Genomic DNA, 17,176 nt, shown 5'->3' with positions numbered 1-17,176 from the left:
CCAGCCCAGAGATGGCCGGCCTGCCTCCCTGCAGGTGGACTGCTCACCAGGGCTGAGCAGTGCTGGCAACAGGAGGGCTAGCCCTCGACTCAGAAAGGGCAGCTGTCTATTTTTAGGCAGGCACGGGGTGTTGGTTGAACCTGCAAGAGACCCGGAACCACCCAGGCCGGGGCTCCCTCCTTCCTCCTCAGCACCTCTCTTGGCCCTGCCTTCCAACCGTTTCTGTCCACTCTGGAGGGGAGGTCCACAGCACCCCTTGCGGAGGAGCACAGTTCTGCTCTGCCCTCGGGTGCCTGCTGAGCCCTGGGAGCAGCCCCTCCCACACCCACACGTTTATTGTTTGTGTGGCAGATACATGGTTGAACTGTCCCTGTGGGTGTGCCTCCTGGCCAGGCCAGCCAGCAAGGCTGCCTCCCTCTCCTGAAGCCCTGCCTGAATCATCCTGGAGCGCTGAGTCTGTGCTGCTCACAGGTCTGTGTTCCAGTGGGCCTTGCCAGGCAGCCAGTGGCATGCTCAGAAAGAGGCTGAGGTCAAAACCCAAAGTAACTGGCTCAGGAGTTTGGCACCTAGGAGGCAGGTGCCAAAGACACCTGGCACACTGTCTGCCTCCAACACTGGGCTCTTTCACAAAGCTCCCACTGCCTTTACAGGGTACACTCCCCTTAAGAGTCTCCAAGCCTTCCAGGGCCCTGAAGTCTGTTCCCAACACCATCTGGGAGCTTTCTCAGCTTGTTCCCTGCAAACTCCCACAGACTCCACCTTTCACGAGGAATATGCTTTCCCCTGCACACTGAGGATCTCTCCATTAAAACACACTTCTTGCGCAGCTGCAAGGGTATCTCCCACCGCGGTGGGGTGGGGGAGGGGCTCCTAGAGAGCAAGGTACCCAACTCCCCCCGTTTGCATGGGATTTTTGGCAGCGACGGGCCTGTGCTCCTAGGGAACCAGTCTGGTGAGGTCACAAGCGCCTTCGCGTGCAGGAGTTGGTCTCTCTGGTGGTCTGCACGTTCCAGGTGCCCTCTTTGCACTAGCTCATATCACACGAGGTCAGCAGCCGGCTAGCTCAGCGAAAGAACAGAGACGACGACAGCCCAGAGGTTTTGTGGTCAGTTGCTTCGCTGGCCTCAAGAGTCTCTTAAGACCCGCGCCCGCCGGCCTGTGTCCGCCCTCCAGCCTTCACCGCGGCGGCGGCGGGAGGGGCGGGGCCGGCGCGGGAGCTCATTAGCATAATATATGCACGGGAGGCGTTTAGCAGTCAAATATATGCGCATATATCTCCATGGCTGATGAGGCTGGCCGGGCACTTTCAAAATGGCGGAGTGTAGAGCGAGCGGCAGCGGGAGCAGCGGGGACAGCCTGGACAAGAGCATCACGCTGCCCCCCGACGAGATCTTCCGCAACCTGGAGAACGCCAAGCGCTTCGCCATAGACATAGGTCGCCGCGGGCTGGCACAGGGAGCGGGGCGGCAGGGGCAGGCGTAGGCGCCGGCGGCGGGGCCGGCGGGCCGGGGTGGCGGCAAGGACGAAGGGAGGGGCGCGGGCCGCTGCTGCCGCACGGCTTGTCGGGCCTTGTGGTCTGTGGCGGCCGGCGCGTACCGCCTGTAGGTCCTTGTAGTCTGTGGGCTGCCGGCGCGCGCGCGCTTGCCGCGGCGACCGGACTGCAGCTCCCAGCAGGCGCCGCGTGGCCGGAGCAAGGCATGCTGGGGCTCGCAGTCCTGAGGGAGAAGCCGCTGGGCGGCCGCTCTGGCACCCGCCTCGGGGCGGGGGTGGGGTGAGGTTCGGGTGCCGCGCGAGGCGTCTCCCCGCTGGCGGGAGATCGGGGACCCAGTATCTGGGACCAGGGTTTTGGAGGACCCGCCCCCCACGGGGCCCTCCTCCCTCCCCGACGCGCTGACGTCTGCCGGCGACAGATTCCTCAGATGTGGTCGCTGAGGTCGCTGAGGACTGGTCAGTGGCCAGTCCGGGCTGCAGCCTGAGCGCCCGGGATTCCCACGCGCCTGGCCAGGCCTGGCCGCTCAGTAAACGCTGGGACTGACCGTGCGATTCTCCCTGGAAGGGTTGGGCGGGCCGCCCAGCCCCTCCCCGCCCCCCCCCGCCCGTCTTTGGGAGTCCCTGGAATCAGGGATTTGGATGGGGGGCATCCAGGGAAATGGGGAGCTCCTTGAGTCCCAACCTGCAAAGCGCGAGGCCGGGCGGAGCCTGGCAGAGGGCGGACTTGAGCAGCTCTGTGAGCCGGAGCTCGTCCTCCTTGGGAGAGACCTCACCAGAATGGTGCCCTGCTGGACTTTGGGCTGGAAGCCGGTGAGCGGAGGCCCAGCCTGGGAGCTCGAGTGAGCCCTACCGCTGTTCTCTGAGCCCTGCTCACTCCGGAGGTGACCGCAATCCACTGGTCCTGTGCTCTGAGTTTCAAGACTTGGTGCTGCTGCCCCAGCTCTGGGAGTTCTGCTCCAGCCAGTCCGCACCTAATGTTTCTGAAGTGCTCCCCAAAAGTTCCTGGCCACAAGTCTTACTTCGGTTGTTTGGTGTGGCCCCAGCTTTTCTCTGCAAAGGGAGGAGTGTCTGCCTGTCCTCCCTAATCAAGGTTCCTTGGCAGACCCAAACGGATGTTTCCAGTGTTTGTATTTATTTCCTCTGAAATCCGCCGTGCCGCCTCCCCCCACCCCCACCCCCGCCACCTCGGTCTGGGTCCTCTGTCTCTGGTAAGGACACGTTCATTGCTAGTAAGGACTGACTTTTGCTAGTGCAGCTAGCTGGTGAAGGACCACTTGGGGCAGTGGTCCTCACCCAGGAATCCACAAAGCCCCAGTGCTTATCAGTGTTCAGTTTAGGAGCAGGCTCCCCCTTTTGTCTCCCCTCCCCAAGCCTCTCCATCCAGGAGGGCTCAGCTGCAGGGTCCTCAGAGAGCCCCTCCCTCTCTGTGGTGGGGCACCCCTGTCTGCTGGTGGAGTCCCTGCTTCCAAAGCCTCAGGGAGGCTTTGTATCAACACATACTTGAAGCTGATTTGACTCCAGGCTTTTTTTTTTTTTTTAGTTTTGGCTGCGCTCAGCCTGTGTTGCTGCACGGGCTTTCTCTAGTTGTAGGCTTCTCACTGTGGTGACTTTCCTTGTTGCAGAGCATGGGCTCCGGGGTGCTCAGGCTTCAGTAGTTAGTTGCAGCTCACTGCAGAGGGCCGGCTCAGTCATGGTGGCTCACGGGCTGAGTTGCTCCTCGGCACGTGGGGTCTTCCCAGACCAGGGACGGAACCTGTGTCTCCTAGACGTGGATTCTTATCCACTGTGCCACCAGGGAAGCTCTGACTCCAGGTTTCTACTGGGCGGAGGGAGGGTTCCTTGGGTGAAGTGGAAGGGGCCCCAGGGCGGGAATGTGCGCAGTAATGTCCTGCACCTCTGGGTGCCTAGAGAGGAGGGACTGCCGCACGCCAGGCCCCCAGGGATCTGGATAAACAGCTCTTGGCTCCAGTTCCTCCCATCAGTCGGGGATGCTGTGGCCCCCAGGGTGGGAGCAGGGGGGCCGGAGGCCTGGAGAGCCCATGGTGTCTACCAGAGAGCACAGTGCTTTGTGGGTGCAGCTGGTCACTGCCCTTGTCTGGTGTGGCGTGTGGAGCTGGGGGGAGGACAGGTTGACGTGCACTCTAATCCCAGGGGACCTGAGAGCAGACGGAATTTCCTGGTCCCCGAAGGCTCCTGCATGCTGCCCTGTGGGCACATCTAGGCTCAGACAGAGCAAAGGCTGCAGCCACACCACTGGCCCCTTCTGCTGCTCTCAGCAGGGCTGGGTGACAAGTCTGGGCAGGGCCAGGCTTCTCCCAATTGGTGCACATGATGTGCAGTGCACAGAACCCAGCTTACTGCCCCCCCCCCACCCAGGGCCCCCCACAAACCATCGCAGTCATGGTTGTGATTTGTAGCTGACCCAGAGAACACACCATCTGCAGTTGGATTGCTGTGACCAGAGAGTTTGTTGATAGTAACTCCTGATGAGCTTCTCAAATAGGTCTTCATCCCTTTGCGTTTGCCGTGTGTGTGTATGTGTGTGTTTTTGGCCATGCCACGTGGCATGTGGGATCTTAGTTCCCCAATCAGGGATCGACTGAACCCGGGGGAGCAGTCTTAACCACTGGACCTCCAGGCAGGTCCTGTGTTGCCTCTTGTTAGGAAAGGATTTGTTCACAGAGGTGAATCCGGCAACAGGCATTTCAGTGAAAGGTGCTGCAGGCCAAGCTGGGATTGGGGGCAGGGAGGAGGGATAAGGAGGCTTAAAGCCAAGTTCTGTGTCTTAAGCTCGTGGCCTCAGGATGGGAGCAAGCCCAGGACAGTGGATTCAGTCACCGGACGTGGGCCCCTCTGTGCCTGATGAGGCTGGCTCACAGGATGTCTCTGGAGGCCCTGTCCACACTGCCATGCGGGCAGCTCCAACCAGGATAGTGCGCTTGGTCTCAGAAATGGGGCTTTGATTTTTGTTACGTGGGAGAGCCGTGGCCCTTGGGTACAGAGATGTTTCCAGATACGTGTTGTGACTTGAGCGTTTCCAGTATGCTCCCTTGGTGTTGTGTCACAAAACAGTGGTTGTTGATGATTTTAAGTTCCTCTCACAATGAGGGCTTCCTCCATATTTTTGTCGGGCCTTTTGAGAAGCACAGTTTGTTCCGAAGTCGCTTTGCAGAGCTGAACCTTTGCCTCTCTCTACTCTGTGTGTGGTTGGCTGCTTTCACAGCCCTGCATCACCTGGAGCTTCCCTGATGCCTCCTTTCTGACTCCGGAAAGGACCACTCTGGGCATCTTTTTAACTTGCCCAAAGGCCTCATCTGCTTCCTGATGTTCCATTCTCGGTCACATGCCAAGGGCATTAACAAGTCCTGCTGCCGATCTCTCTGGCGAGTCCAGGCCTCAGGCCGCTGCTCCCAGGGCCCTTCCTTCCATGTTCCTGGTGAAAACAGTCCCTCCCTCAGCCGTCCACTCTGAGAAATGCTTCTTTTAGCGCCTCCTCCAATGCTTCTCCGTGGACTGTGAAGTGTGTGCTTTTTAGTGAAAACAGTGGATTCGTCAGCTTTTTCCTTTGGTTCATCCTCACGATCAAAGCTTGAGACCAAATTTTCCTAAACCACCAGCAGTCACCGAGGTCACCCAGAAGCAGCCCTATCTCTTTGCTCCTCGAGGAGAGACAGTTTCCACTTTAGCTGGGCCCTGAGGAAGAACAGACCTTTCTTTTCAAGGAAGGCAAAGGGTTGGGGTCTCACAGTTCACTCCCTTTCTCTGTTTGGTGCCCTGCAGGCTTTTCAAGTTCAAGTAGCACCAAACTCCTCGTGGGCAGGACCCGGGTCTGGCAGAGGAGGGCCTGTGGAGGGGCAGCCTCAGGTCCCTTCCAGCCGCTTCTGAATCTGCCGCGTCCGTGTCTCCCCCGCAGGCGGGTCACTGACCAAGCTGGCCTACTACTCCACCGTGCAGCACAAAGTCGCCAAGGTGCGGTCCTTCGACTACTCCGGCAAGGTGAGCTTCTGGGAAGGGCCTGGGCAGGCCCTGGCAGTGTTGAATGCTGACACCCCTTTGTGCCTCCTAGCTCAGTTCCCCTTCTGCCCCCTCTCATGCCTCTGGCTCCCACCTGCGTCTGCACTGTTCAGGGTGCTCGGGGCTGTGTCTGAGCGTTGCCCCCTCCCCAAAGCAGTGCACACACGTGGTTCCCCAACTTCTCCCCAGGATACAGAGCAGGACCACGAGCCACCCTACGAGATCTCCGTCCAAGAGGAGGTAACCGCCAGGCTGCACTTTGTAAAGTTTGAAAACACCTACATAGAAGCCTGCCTGGACTTCATTAAAGACCACCTCGTCAACACTGAGACCAAGGTCATCCAGGCGACTGGGGGCGGTGCATACAAGTTCAAAGACCTCATCGAAGAAAAGCTGCAGCTGAAGTAAGTGTGGACCTCAGGATGGGGTACGGTGAGAGCTCGGAAGCTGGTTGGCCTCGGCTCACAGGTCGGGCTCTGAAGTAGTGACCACAGTGGCCCAGATGCTATACACCCCCTCCTCCCTGCTCTGGGGACTTCTGAGACCCCACGACCACAATGAGGCTTTGGGGAGCTGCCAGGGGGCCATGGGCCTGCGATCAGGCTCTGGGTCAGCTGCAGCGGGATTTGGGTGGCCAAACCTCAGGAAGGGAACCGCGCAGGGTGGGGCGAGGGCTGAAAGGAAGGGAGGGGAACCCCGAGACCGAGTCTGCCTGCTCCCGCAGTGATGAGGCTCCCTGGCCCACTGGATGGAGGCTCTGGGGTCCATGGGCACACCAGCTCCAGTGAGCGGGCCTCTCCCTCTCAGGGTTGACAAGGAGGACGTGATGACCTGCCTGATCAAGGGCTGCAACTTTGTGCTGAAGAACATCCCACACGAAGCCTTCGTGTACCAGAAAGACTCCGACCCTGAGTTCCGGTTTCAGACGAACCACCCCAACATCTTCCCATATCTCCTGGTCAACATCGGCTCAGGGGTCTCTATCGTGAAGGTGTGGCCTGGCTTGTGGAAGAGGGCGGGGCTTCCACAGTGGCATGTCAAGCCCTGGCCATGTGTCAGAGCCGTGCTGGGCATAGGGACACGGACACACGTGGGCCTGGCTCCGGTGTTCATGGGCCACAGGCAGAATGCTGGACACTGGCTGTCTGTGGGGAGGTGGCGTCTCTACTTCCACCATGAGCACCTGCCAAGCATCCCCAGACTTGGCCTCCAAGAGAGCTGTCACCTGGGTAGGGGATACCCCGAGTCGCCACATCTGCTGGCTGGTGGCTGGGGGCCTGCTTGCTGACGCATCTGCCCTTGTTCTGCTCCAGGTGGAGACGGAGGACAGGTTCGAGTGGATTGGCGGCAGCTCCATTGGGGGTGGCACCTTCTGGGGCCTTGGGGCTCTGCTCACCAAGACGAAGGTATTTCGGCCACTGGGGTTGGATGCTTCCGGCTCCAGTTCCCTCTGGAGAGGGCTGGAGGCTGTGGGGTTGGGGCCTGTGCTTGGCGGGGGTTGTGTGCAAGTGGCTCTCCCCTTGGCCTCTTCCTGTTACTTAGTCTCAGGAGGATGGGCGTCTGAGTAGCCAGAGCATCACCCGGCTGGGTGCTCCAAAGAGGGTGCCCACCTCCCCCCTCCCCATACCCCCAGGCCCATGTCTTGAGATGGCCCCAGTTGGCAGCTGGCATCCTTCACATGCTGTGGGGCCAGCGGAGGAGCTCCCCCAGCTCTCGGTCCCTGACAACCCCGTCTGCTCTGTCCCCCAGAAGTTTGATGAGTTGCTGCAGCTGGCCTCCAGAGGCCAACACACGAACGTGGACATGCTGGTTCAGGACATCTATGGAGGGGCCCACGAGACCCTGGGGCTAAGTGGCAACCTCATCGCCAGCAGCTTCGGGAAGTCTGCCACTGCGGACCAAGGTACCGGCCCCGCGCCTGCTCTTGCTCACCGCGGCGCATGTCGCCCGCCTGGCTGCCTGCCCAGCGCGCTGCTTCCGTCCCCCAGAATTCTCCAAGGAGGACATGGCCAAGAGCCTGCTGCACATGATCAGCAATGACATCGGGCAGCTCGCCTGCCTCTACGCCAGGCTCCACTGCCTGGACCGCGTGTACTTCGGCGGCTTCTTCATCCGCGGCCATCCAGTCACCATGCGCACCATCACCTACAGCATCAACTTCTTCTCCAAGGTAACAAGCTCCGCTGCCCTCCTGGCTCTGCCCGCCCTCAGCCCGGCCTCCCCTCTACTGTGTCTCTAAAACTAGCAGGCCTGAGGGGAGGGGCGAGCGAGGCAGGACCAGAAGCTGAGTGCCCCCAAACCCCAGCCCCCAGCCCCTTCCCACCTGCTAGCTTTGGGTGTCCTGTGTTTGGGGCGCCATGGCTGTCCCTGAGTTTGGCGTGTTGCTAAGGGAGAGGTCCAGGGACTGCCTCTCACTGAGAGCTCTGGGTGAACTTTGAGGCTGGGGTGCTGCGGGGGCGACCTGGTGAGCACAGGAAACTGGGTGGCTGTCTGTTTTTGTGGAAGACCCTCCACATGCTCTAGGTGATGGGCTTTTAAATTCCATGTGTGCGTACCAGTCCTGGGGACCAGTACACGTGTGTGCGTACAGTCCCCGAGGCCAATGCACTGTGGGCAGCCTTCACCATGTTGGGAGGGAGGCCTCCTGCCTCAGGTGGATGTGTGTTCTTGGGCCAAGCACTGCGTGTGCGAGGCTGGCTTCAGGGGTGTTTCTGTGGCAGGGGGAGGTCCAGGCACTGTTCCTGAGGCACGAAGGCTACCTGGGCGCCATCGGAGCCTTTCTCAAAGGAGCTGAGCAAGACAGTGAGTCCAGCCTGGCTATGGCTCCTGGCCCGTGTCTGGCAATTCCAGAAGGGGAGGTTTCGGGGAGACTGTGAGTGGGATGTGGGGGCTTCGTGGGCCCCTCCCAGCAGTGGCAGGAACCTTTCCTGTGATCCCTGAGGAACCAGTGGAAACCAACTCACATGGGTGCCATGCAATCAGCCCACAGGGTCCTCATGCATGGCGGGCTTCATGCAGAGGCTCCACACACGTGACGCTGGCCCTCCTGCACCCTTTGGCCACTTGTCACCGTCTCTCCAGCTGTTGAGATGTGCTTCTAGTCTGTCCTCTTTGAAGGACACGTGAAGGAATCACAGGTGTGATTCTGTCCCCAGAAGCACAGGGCAGGCTTCTTTGGGATCAGCGCCAATCAGAGTGGCATGGGCTGACCCTCGCTGTGTCCTTGAGTCCAGTTTCTTACGTGAGATGAGATAAACCAGGGAGACCTTTCAGAAGCTTGGAAAGGTCTCAGTGATTATCTTGCCAGGTCTCCGAGCCCATGAGAAACAGCACAGCAGAACAAACCCCCCGGCTTGCCTGGCGCCAGGGAGACCTTCAGTGGCTGGTCCTCCCAGACGTGGCCCAGCCACCCCCACCTTGTAGCTTGCCAAGCTGCTCGCCCCCTGACGTTGGGTCTCTTGTCCTGCAGACCCGAACCAGTACAGCTGGGGAGAAAACTACGCCGGCAGCTCTGGGCTCATGAGCTCATCACCCGAGCTCTGCCCCACCCAGCGGGCAAGGAGCGGGACCGTGAGTACGGGGTCAGGGGCCCGGGGTCCCACGTGCGCCACCTCTGTGGTCCCCCAAGAGAGGCCCTGTGTTGCTGCAGCCGGGCTCAATCCTGCCCCTTCCTGGTGCAGGCCGGTCTCAAACCACATACTCTGGGGCTAAGGAGCGATGTTTGTACCTGCAGCTGACTTTCCTTCCTCCTTCTATAACATCTCAGCTTTTTCACATTTAGCTGGAGCCCCAGAGCCATGCAGTCCACCCCATGTTTGCAGAGTAAAGATAAAGTTTAGGGAAGCTGGGGATCTCTCCCCAGGGCTCTGGCCCGTTCATAGCACAATCAAGTGAAAACCCAGTGGGGCCCCTTCTCTTAGGTCAGTTCTCTGCACTACAGCTCCACGGCAGTCCTGGGTGTGCGGAGCTTGCTGTCCTTGTGAAATACTGCCTGTTGCTCAGTCTCCCCTTGGGCTGAGGCCTGTGGAGCTGATGTGAAGTGGGGCTTCCAGGTGGGACTGGGTGGTCCCTCATGGCCCACCCTGGCCCAGGGCAGTGTTTGAATGCTGTTGCTGGCTGGTTGACAACACATCCCAAATAGCCCAGGAGCGGTTGTGAGAACCACATGGGGCAGGAGGACAGGCCGAGCCTGCAGGAGCCGGGTCTGGGCACGCGGGTCAGGGCGCCTCCTTCAGGATAAGCCTGTGGGCTGTTTGGAGGGAAGATTGCTTTTCAGTTACGGATGCAGTTTCTAAAGAGTTGGCATAAACATGGTAAGAACGTGCCTTATCCACACTCTCTCTCCTGGGAGAGCCCCCCACATGCGGCAGCCCTGGTTCCCAGGCGAGGCCTATGCTCCACGCTGCGTCCTTCACACCCAGCCCAGCCATGCAGGGTAGCTGGGTCCTTTCTGAGCTCAGGTGCCTGGGGTAGGGGTGGTGAGGCCCAGGCCTGATCAGAGCTGTGACTGATTTTCAGAGGAAGGCCCCGTTTTTCTGATTCTCCAAGGACGGGCAATGCAGATCCCTGCTCTACAGGTTTCAAAACTAAATGGGCAAGTGGGAAAGCTAGAAACCCTTAAGCCAGCCCTGACGTGCACACAGTCACCCTCCAGGACCTGCGCCCACCTGGTGTGCTGGGCTCCCTGCAGCCTTGCGGGTGGGTGTGGGGATCCCCACTGTGTCCTGGAGCCGCTTCTCTGAGTATCCGTGGCCTAGATGAGGTCCAGCTCAGATCTGAGCTCCCACCCATCAAGGAGGTGGGGAGCCCTTGCAGGCCAGCCAAGCTGGAGGCTGCCACCTTTGACCTGGGAACACAGCAGCTTTTACTCTGCTGAACATGCGTTTAGGAGCGTCCTCAAAACCAGTCTTTCCCTCATGGGGTGGATCTTCTCATCCTGACCATCCCTGGCTCCAAGCATGCCTCTTGCCCCGACCCACTAGTGGGCCAGTCAGAAGCGCTCGTAGGTGGGCAACTCCCTGGAGGGTTGCGGGGATGCCTGGCAGGCGAGCCTGAGCTCGCTCTTGTGGCCTCGGAGTGGCGGCCCGCCCCAGTCCTCATCCGAGGTCAGGGCCGAGTACATGGAACCTTTTATTCCCATGACACTGGCATCAGCCTCGAGTGTCCAGGCCCTCGAAGAGCATGGTGGGAGCAGTGGCTCAGCACTGGGGCCTCTGGAAGGGGCAGTGTGTCCTTGCAGGAGCACTGGCTCTGGGCAGGGAGTGAGTACGGTGGCAGTGGCGCCCCCAGCAGGAGAGGTGAGGACCAGACAGGTGGCTGTGTGCACAGCGTCCCAGGCTTAGAGCACAGCACACGGGGTGCAGCGGGAAGACGGAGGGTGTCCAGGAGGTCAGAGCATCAGGCTCAGGCCCCAGACAAGTGGAGGGGACACCAACCTGAGAGAGGACACAAGGGGCCCAGAGATAGGGGGAACAGGGCTGTCCACTTACCACGGGACAGCTTCCCTCTGTGCAGAGAAGCCAGTTCTTGAACTTGTAGGAGCGTGTTTTAATTTTTCTGAAAAGACATGACTGACGGACCTACCTGCTTCTCATCCTTTCAGTTTGACTTGCTGGAAATGGACCGATTGGAGAGGCCACTGGTCAACCTGCCTCTCCTTCTGGACCCATCCTCCTATGTGCCCGACACGGTCGACCTCACAGACGATGCCCTGGCCCGCAAGTACTGGCTCACTTGCTTCGAGGAGGCCCTGGACGGGGTGAGGACCAGAGCCGGTGGGGTGGGGATGGGGTGAGAGATGGGGATGGAGCTGGACATCCCCCCAGGAGTAAGACATCCAACCGTCAGGAAAGGTGACTGTGGGCCTTTGATCACAGACATCTCTGAACGCCTCAGGTTCCCAAGGGGTCATGAGAGGCATGGTGAAGGACAGGGACTTTTCCAGGATCCGTTTATTTGCAGCGTTGTTTATAGTTCAAAAACGTGACTCTGCATCGTATCTGGTTGGGACACGGTGTCAGCGAAGCTCATCCTCCTGGGCTCACCCGGCAACCCATGTTTCCTAAGAAGGCAGGTGGGTTGCAGAGGCACAGGAGCAGCAGGGGCTGGACCCTGGACTCAGGCTAGTCATGTCTCAAGCCACAGAGCTCCCCTGGGAGCACCTCCTTCTCCATGGAGCCCCTGAAAGAGGCCCATGGGGTCTGTCCTCAGAGTGAGGGTCCCACTCTGCCCACACAGACTCTGAAGATGGTCCAGAATTGCCTGTCCCCTTGGCCAGATGGGAGCTGGTGGCCGGTGGGCCCTGGGGATCATATCGGAGAACATGAATCTGAGCTTTGGGTCAGGGCAGTGGTGACCCTGTTTCCACATGGCAGGGGAAGCCCCCAGTGGCTGCCATCCATGGGCTTGGGGCTGCCCTAAGCACCACTGGCCACCCTGTCCTTGACAGGTCGTGAAACGTGCTGTGGCGAGCCAACCGGGCTCTGTGGACGCAGCCGAGAGGGCCGAGAAGTTCCGGCAGAAGTACTGGAACAAGCTGCAGACGCTGCGGCACCAGCCTTTGTGAGTGGCCCCCACACCTGCCCAGGCCAGGTTCCGGAACCTGGTGGTGCCCTTCCCCCACCTTTGGGGCCCCTAAGCACAGCCCAGTGCCTACTTAGCCTCACCACCCACTGGCTTCCTGGGCCTCTCCTGTTGGCATCTGACACCTTGAGGACGTCTCTGGGGGTGGAGGGCACGATGGGCAGGTACTCCGTTGTCCAGCCCACCTAGCCGCCTTCCACCTGGCTCTGTCCCTAGCGCCTATGGGACCCTGACTGTGCGCAGCCTTCTGGACACAAGAGAGCACTGTCTGAATGAGTTTAACTTCCCAGACCCCTATTCCAAGGTAAGCACTGCCGTCTCGTGGGTGGGCAGGTGCGTGCTTGTGGGGAGGTGCGGGGTCCTGGCGACAAGCTGCACCCTGGAGTCACCCTGGTGAGGCCTCATCCCCTAGAAGCCCTGGGCGGCCTGTCAGCAGCATCAGCTGTGGATCGATCGCAGGCAGCACGGTGACCACCTCAGCAGAGCAGAGTCGTGGGTCTGACGAGCAGCCAGTATGGGTGTGGGTGATGGCGCCTCCTGAGGTCGGCCCGGATGCTCAGAGTTGGTGCCTGAGGATGTCTGTCCTGCTGACAAGCCTTCCAGGACCTGGCGGGTGGCCTGGAAGCACCTCCTTGGGCTCTTTGACCAGGAGGCCACATGCCCGGGAGCGGTGGGTAGCCCCGGGGCAGTGGGCGGGGTCAAGGGCCAGTATGACAGGTCGGCTTCTGCCCCCCACCCCCTCCCCAGCACACGGGGGTCTGGGACAGGATCTGGGTGCTGAGGATTTCATGGTCAGATCAGCAGTGCCCATGAGGATCTGGGCCCCGCCCTGGCTCTCCTCTGCTCTGCCCTGCCCTTGGCCATGACACAGTCACCCCTGGGCCTCAGAAACCTGCACCGACCAGCGCCCCTGGCTCTTCTCACCCCCACTGTTCTGAGTCAGTGCCATTGTTAAACTGACATGACCTGGGTTTGTTTGGTCTCCTGTGATGATGGCACTTGGGGTCTCCTGTCCCCTCGGGCAGGCCCACAGTTGGTGGTGTTCCTGCAGGTCCCAGCAAGGTGCCGGGGCTGGGGCAGGCTGGCCCGCATCTTCACACACGTCTCCCTACAGGTGAAGCAGAAGGACAATGGTGTGGCGCTGAAGTGTTTCCAGAGGGTGGTCAGTGCCCTGGACGCCCTGGACTGGGAGGAGAGGCAGCTGGCCTTGGTGAAGGGGCTGCTGGCTGGCAACGTCTTTGACTGGGGCGCAAAAGCTGTCTCTGAGTAGGTGCCTCCCCGCCCCTGACCTGTCCCGCCCCCTTTTTCCAGCTCAGGCTCAGAGCCGCAGCCCCTCAGCCACATGTGGCCCTGGGTAGCCCCAACCCCGGTCTCAGCTGGCTCAGCTTGGCCCACCAGCAGTGGGTCTCAGCAGATGGGGTACAGCTCAGGGCCTGCTGGACACCTGTGGCCTCGGAAGTGGACAGGACAGGCACAGGGGTCAGCCTTCCCATCCATAGGAGAGCAGGTGTGTGGGTTTTTTCAGTGGGAAACTCCACATTTACGGTGACCCTGTAGAGTAGGTGGAGATGGTACGGGGTGTGTGGAGGAAGCAAGTCCCTCACCAAGTTCAGCAGCCCTGGGTCATGGGGTGCGTCTCCCAGGACCCCCATGCCCCGTTCAGTGCCTTCCCTGGGCTCACCTCCATCTCCGCAGAAGCAGCACTTCCATGCAGGGGCCTCACCTAGTCCACCCTTGGGTGATCCTGGACCTGGGCTCCTAGGAGAGCCGCCGCCTCCCTCCCTGCCCACATCCCTGGCCACCCCTTGGGCAGCATGTTGGGGTGAGGCTGGTGGCCGGCACCACCCAGGGCCTAGCCCACAGCTGTAACATGGAGGTTCCTGCACCACCTCCCCGTCCCCAGAGGACGAGGCAGTGATGGTGACCATGTGCTTGTCCAGCTCAGGGCCACGGGCGACCAGGGCTGAGGTCGGGGCTAAGGTCAGGGAGGCTGATGTCAGGGGTCTGAGGTCCAGGGCTGAGTTCAGGGGCTAAGATCAGGCAGACTGCGGTTGGGGGCTAAGATCAGGGAGGCTGAGGTCGGGGGCTAAGATCAGGGAGCAGAGCTGAGGTCAGAGGCTAAGGTCAGGGAGCTGAGATCGGGGGCTGAGGTCAGAGGCTAAGGTCAGGAGCTGAGATTGGGGGCTGAGGTCAGGGCGCTGAGGTCAGAGGCTAAGGTCGGGCTGAGGTCAGGGAGCTGAGATTGGGGGCTGAGGTCAGAGGCTGAGGTCAGGAAGCTGAGATTGGGGGCTGAGGTCAGAGGCTAAGGTCAGGGAGCTGAGATCAGGAGCTGAGGTCAGGGAACTGAGATTGGGGGCTGAGGTCAGGGCCAAGCTAAGGTCTGGACTTTGGGTGACTGTGTCTTTCTCCCTGTGCAGCGTCCTTGAGTCTGACCCGCAGTTTGGGTTCGAGGAGGCGAAAAAGAAGCTGCAAGGTAGGGGCACCCAGGGCTCACCTCTGGTGCGGGGACTCGGGGGAGAGTAGTGGGGGCCACGCGTCCCAACCAAGCCAGGGGCAGGTGAGAAACGGGCAGCAGGTGACCTCGTCTCTGTTCCCACAGAGCGGCCCTGGCTCGTGGACTCCTACGGCAAATGGCTCCAGAGACTGAAGGTACACGGAGCTGCCACACCTCTGTCCTGTGCCCCCAGGGGCAGGGGGCTGAGCGGGGTTCACAGGACGGGAGGCGGTGCAGGGGATGGGCATAGAGCTGCCCAGGGTGGGGACCAGGGGTAAGCCAGGGCTCCCTAGAGTCTCCCCCCACCCCCAAGCTGGGAGTACAAGGTGACTTCCCTGCTACAAGCCTGACTCCCACAGGACAGACATGAGGTCGCTGGCCTCAGCTCAGAGGTCCTTCAGGCCAGCCGTCCTGGAAGAGGCCGGGGCTGCCCCGTGCCCTCAGCGCTGGCAGATCTGGCAGCCCTTGCCCGGCCGTGGGGAGTGGACTGTGGAGGTGTCTGGAACGCTTGGACGCGCCTGTTCCCAACTGAACGTCCTGGTTTTGTCTTACAGGGGCCCCCTCACAAATGTGCCTTAATTTTCGCAGATAACAGTGGAGTAGACGTCATTTTGGGAGTCTTCCCCTTTGTCAGGGAGCTTCTCTCTAGAGGGACGGAGGTGAGTGTGGGGGCCACGTGGCAGGACCCTTGCCCCGCGCACCTGCGCCCGGTGGGGTTGGCGTTGCCCTGGGCTCCTCCGTGCGCAGGTAGGTGCCAGGGAGGCGGCGGCAGGGCGGGAGGAGAGGAAGAGACCCCATGTGTCGGGTTCCAGGGCTTATGTCAGCCTGACCTTGGTCAGCCTGACCTAAGAGCTGTCCAGGCCGTGAGAGGTCGCCAGAAGCTGTGCTCTTGGCCAGTAGCGCCCCCGGGGTTGGGGGTGCGGGGTGGGCAGGTGAGCCCAGGCTGTCCCAGCACCGTCATGGTTACTAAAGAGCTGGGCGTCCTGCCACAGGTCATCCTGGCGTGCAACTCAGGACCCGCCTTGAATGACGTGACCTACAACGAGTCCCTCATCGTGGCCGAGCGCATTGCAGCCATGGACCCCGTCATCCAGTAAGCTGGGGGGGGAGGCTGGGCCTGGCACCCCGAGGGGGCAGGGGCAAGGACACGGTGGGGCACTTCCTGGGGCATCACCTCACAGTGCTGACTCCTGTGCTTGGCAGCTCGGCGCTCAGAGAAGAGAGGCTCCTGCTGGTACAGACAGGCTCCAGCTCCCCGTGCCTGGACCTCAGGTAGGTGGCCCTCCACTCCCAGGACCCCTGGGCTCCCTGGGCGTAGCAGAGGTCAGCCAGGCTGGCTGCAGCCCTGTGGCAGGGGACCTGGGAGGGTGGGTGGAGGGAGCAGGGGCCCTTTGTCCCCCTGTAAGTGGCGGGGCCAGCTCCCCACCGGGGGTAGTTGCCCTCAGATAATCAGTTCATGGCTGTAGAGCTCTCCCTCCAGGGCTCCTAGAAGGTGGCGCCACCCATGTAAAGGTGTCAGCCTCTCCATCTCTCCTTGTGACGCCTCTCTGGTGTCGACTTCATCCCTCCCAAGCGGGGATGGGGGGGTCGGGGGGGACAATAAAACCCTATGTAAATAGAAAAGCATCACGAAGGCCCAGTTTTCAGGACAAGCCGCCTTGTAGAAATGAGAGCGCCTTGTAGAAATGAGAGCGCAGCTGCTGCGGGTCCCTGAGGCCTTGATCCCCAGGTCTTGGGAGGGCGGCTGCCTGACTGGTTGTCTGGGGAGCAGGCTGGACTCAGGGCTCACAAAGTTGGTGGGATCAGGGTCACTGCCTTTGGCAGGAAGCGGGGTGTGACTCAGTGCAGGGCTCGAGGCCCGTGCCTGCACCTCCCTCACTGCCTCCTTCCTCCCCAAAGCCGCCTGGACAAGGGGCTGGCCGTGCTGGTGCGGGAGCGTGGTGCCGACCTGGTGGTCATCGAGGGCATGGGCCGTGCCGTCCACACCAACTACCATGCGGCGCTGTGCTGTGAGAGCCTCAAGCTGGCCGTCATCAAGAACTCCTGGCTGGCTGAGCGGCTGGGTGGCCAGCTCTTCAGTGTCATCTTCAAGTATGAGGTCCCAGCTGAGTGAGGCGCGGCCCCTGGGCTGCTCTGCTGGTCACGCGTCAGGAATGTATTTTGACTGCAACAGGGAACCGTGTTCAAATCAAAATATTTATATTGTGCTTCAGTGACTCGGAGCCAGGTGCGCCAGGGTGGGCCCAGCGCTCATGGCCTTGGGCTCAGTGTTCCTTTAATGCTGCCGTGTTCGTGGTGGGAGACACAACTTTTGTCACATGAGACATTCGTATTGGAATCTATTTAACTGTTAAATACTCTTTTATATATATATACATATATATATATAAATATATATACACATCCGCCTCCGACAGGATGCCGAGGTCGGGGCTCAGCAAATAGAGTTGCCAGAGTGAGAACAGAGCGCCTCTGTCTTTGCTGTCTCCTGTGACGGGGGCCCGTCCACCCTCCTGGGGAGCCCGGCAGTGGGGTCTCTCCCTAGGTGGCCTCCAGCATGTCTGGAGATCTCCCCCCATGTCTGCCTTCCATGGC

The 17,176-nt window shown here is 60.7% G+C and overlaps 1 protein-coding gene across 2 annotated transcripts; it reads left to right on the top strand.

Moving 5' to 3' along the window:
- Positions 1-1,269: 1,269 nt before the first annotated feature.
- Positions 1,270-17,047, top strand: PANK4 (pantothenate kinase 4 (inactive)). Of its 2 annotated transcripts, XM_043485687.1 has the most exons (19): positions 1,270-1,435; positions 5,405-5,487; positions 5,695-5,909; positions 6,313-6,496; positions 6,819-6,911; positions 7,255-7,408; positions 7,494-7,675; positions 8,226-8,307; positions 8,975-9,075; positions 11,108-11,263; positions 11,954-12,066; positions 12,304-12,391; positions 13,202-13,353; positions 14,505-14,560; positions 14,687-14,736; positions 15,136-15,240; positions 15,574-15,674; positions 15,785-15,853; positions 16,481-17,047. In XM_043485687.1, exons 1-19 carry the CDS (start codon positions 1,312-1,314, stop codon positions 16,692-16,694), a joined length of 2,322 nt encoding a protein of 773 aa, XP_043341622.1. In that variant the 5' UTR covers positions 1,270-1,311; the 3' UTR covers positions 16,695-17,047. The 2 variants fall into 2 exon arrangements, with proteins under 2 accessions (XP_043341622.1, XP_043341623.1); XM_043485688.1 differs by lacking the exon at positions 14,687-14,736 and having other exon boundaries at positions 1,303-1,435; positions 15,170-15,240.
- Positions 17,048-17,176: the final 129 nt, after the last annotated feature.

This window comes from Cervus canadensis, chromosome 13 (assembly GCF_019320065.1).
Source record: "Cervus canadensis isolate Bull #8, Minnesota chromosome 13, ASM1932006v1, whole genome shotgun sequence".
NCBI classification, from domain to species: domain Eukaryota; kingdom Metazoa; phylum Chordata; class Mammalia; order Artiodactyla; family Cervidae; genus Cervus; species Cervus canadensis.
The sequence above is the reverse complement of the archived record's forward strand: the minus strand, read 5'-3'. Positions and strand labels throughout refer to the sequence as shown.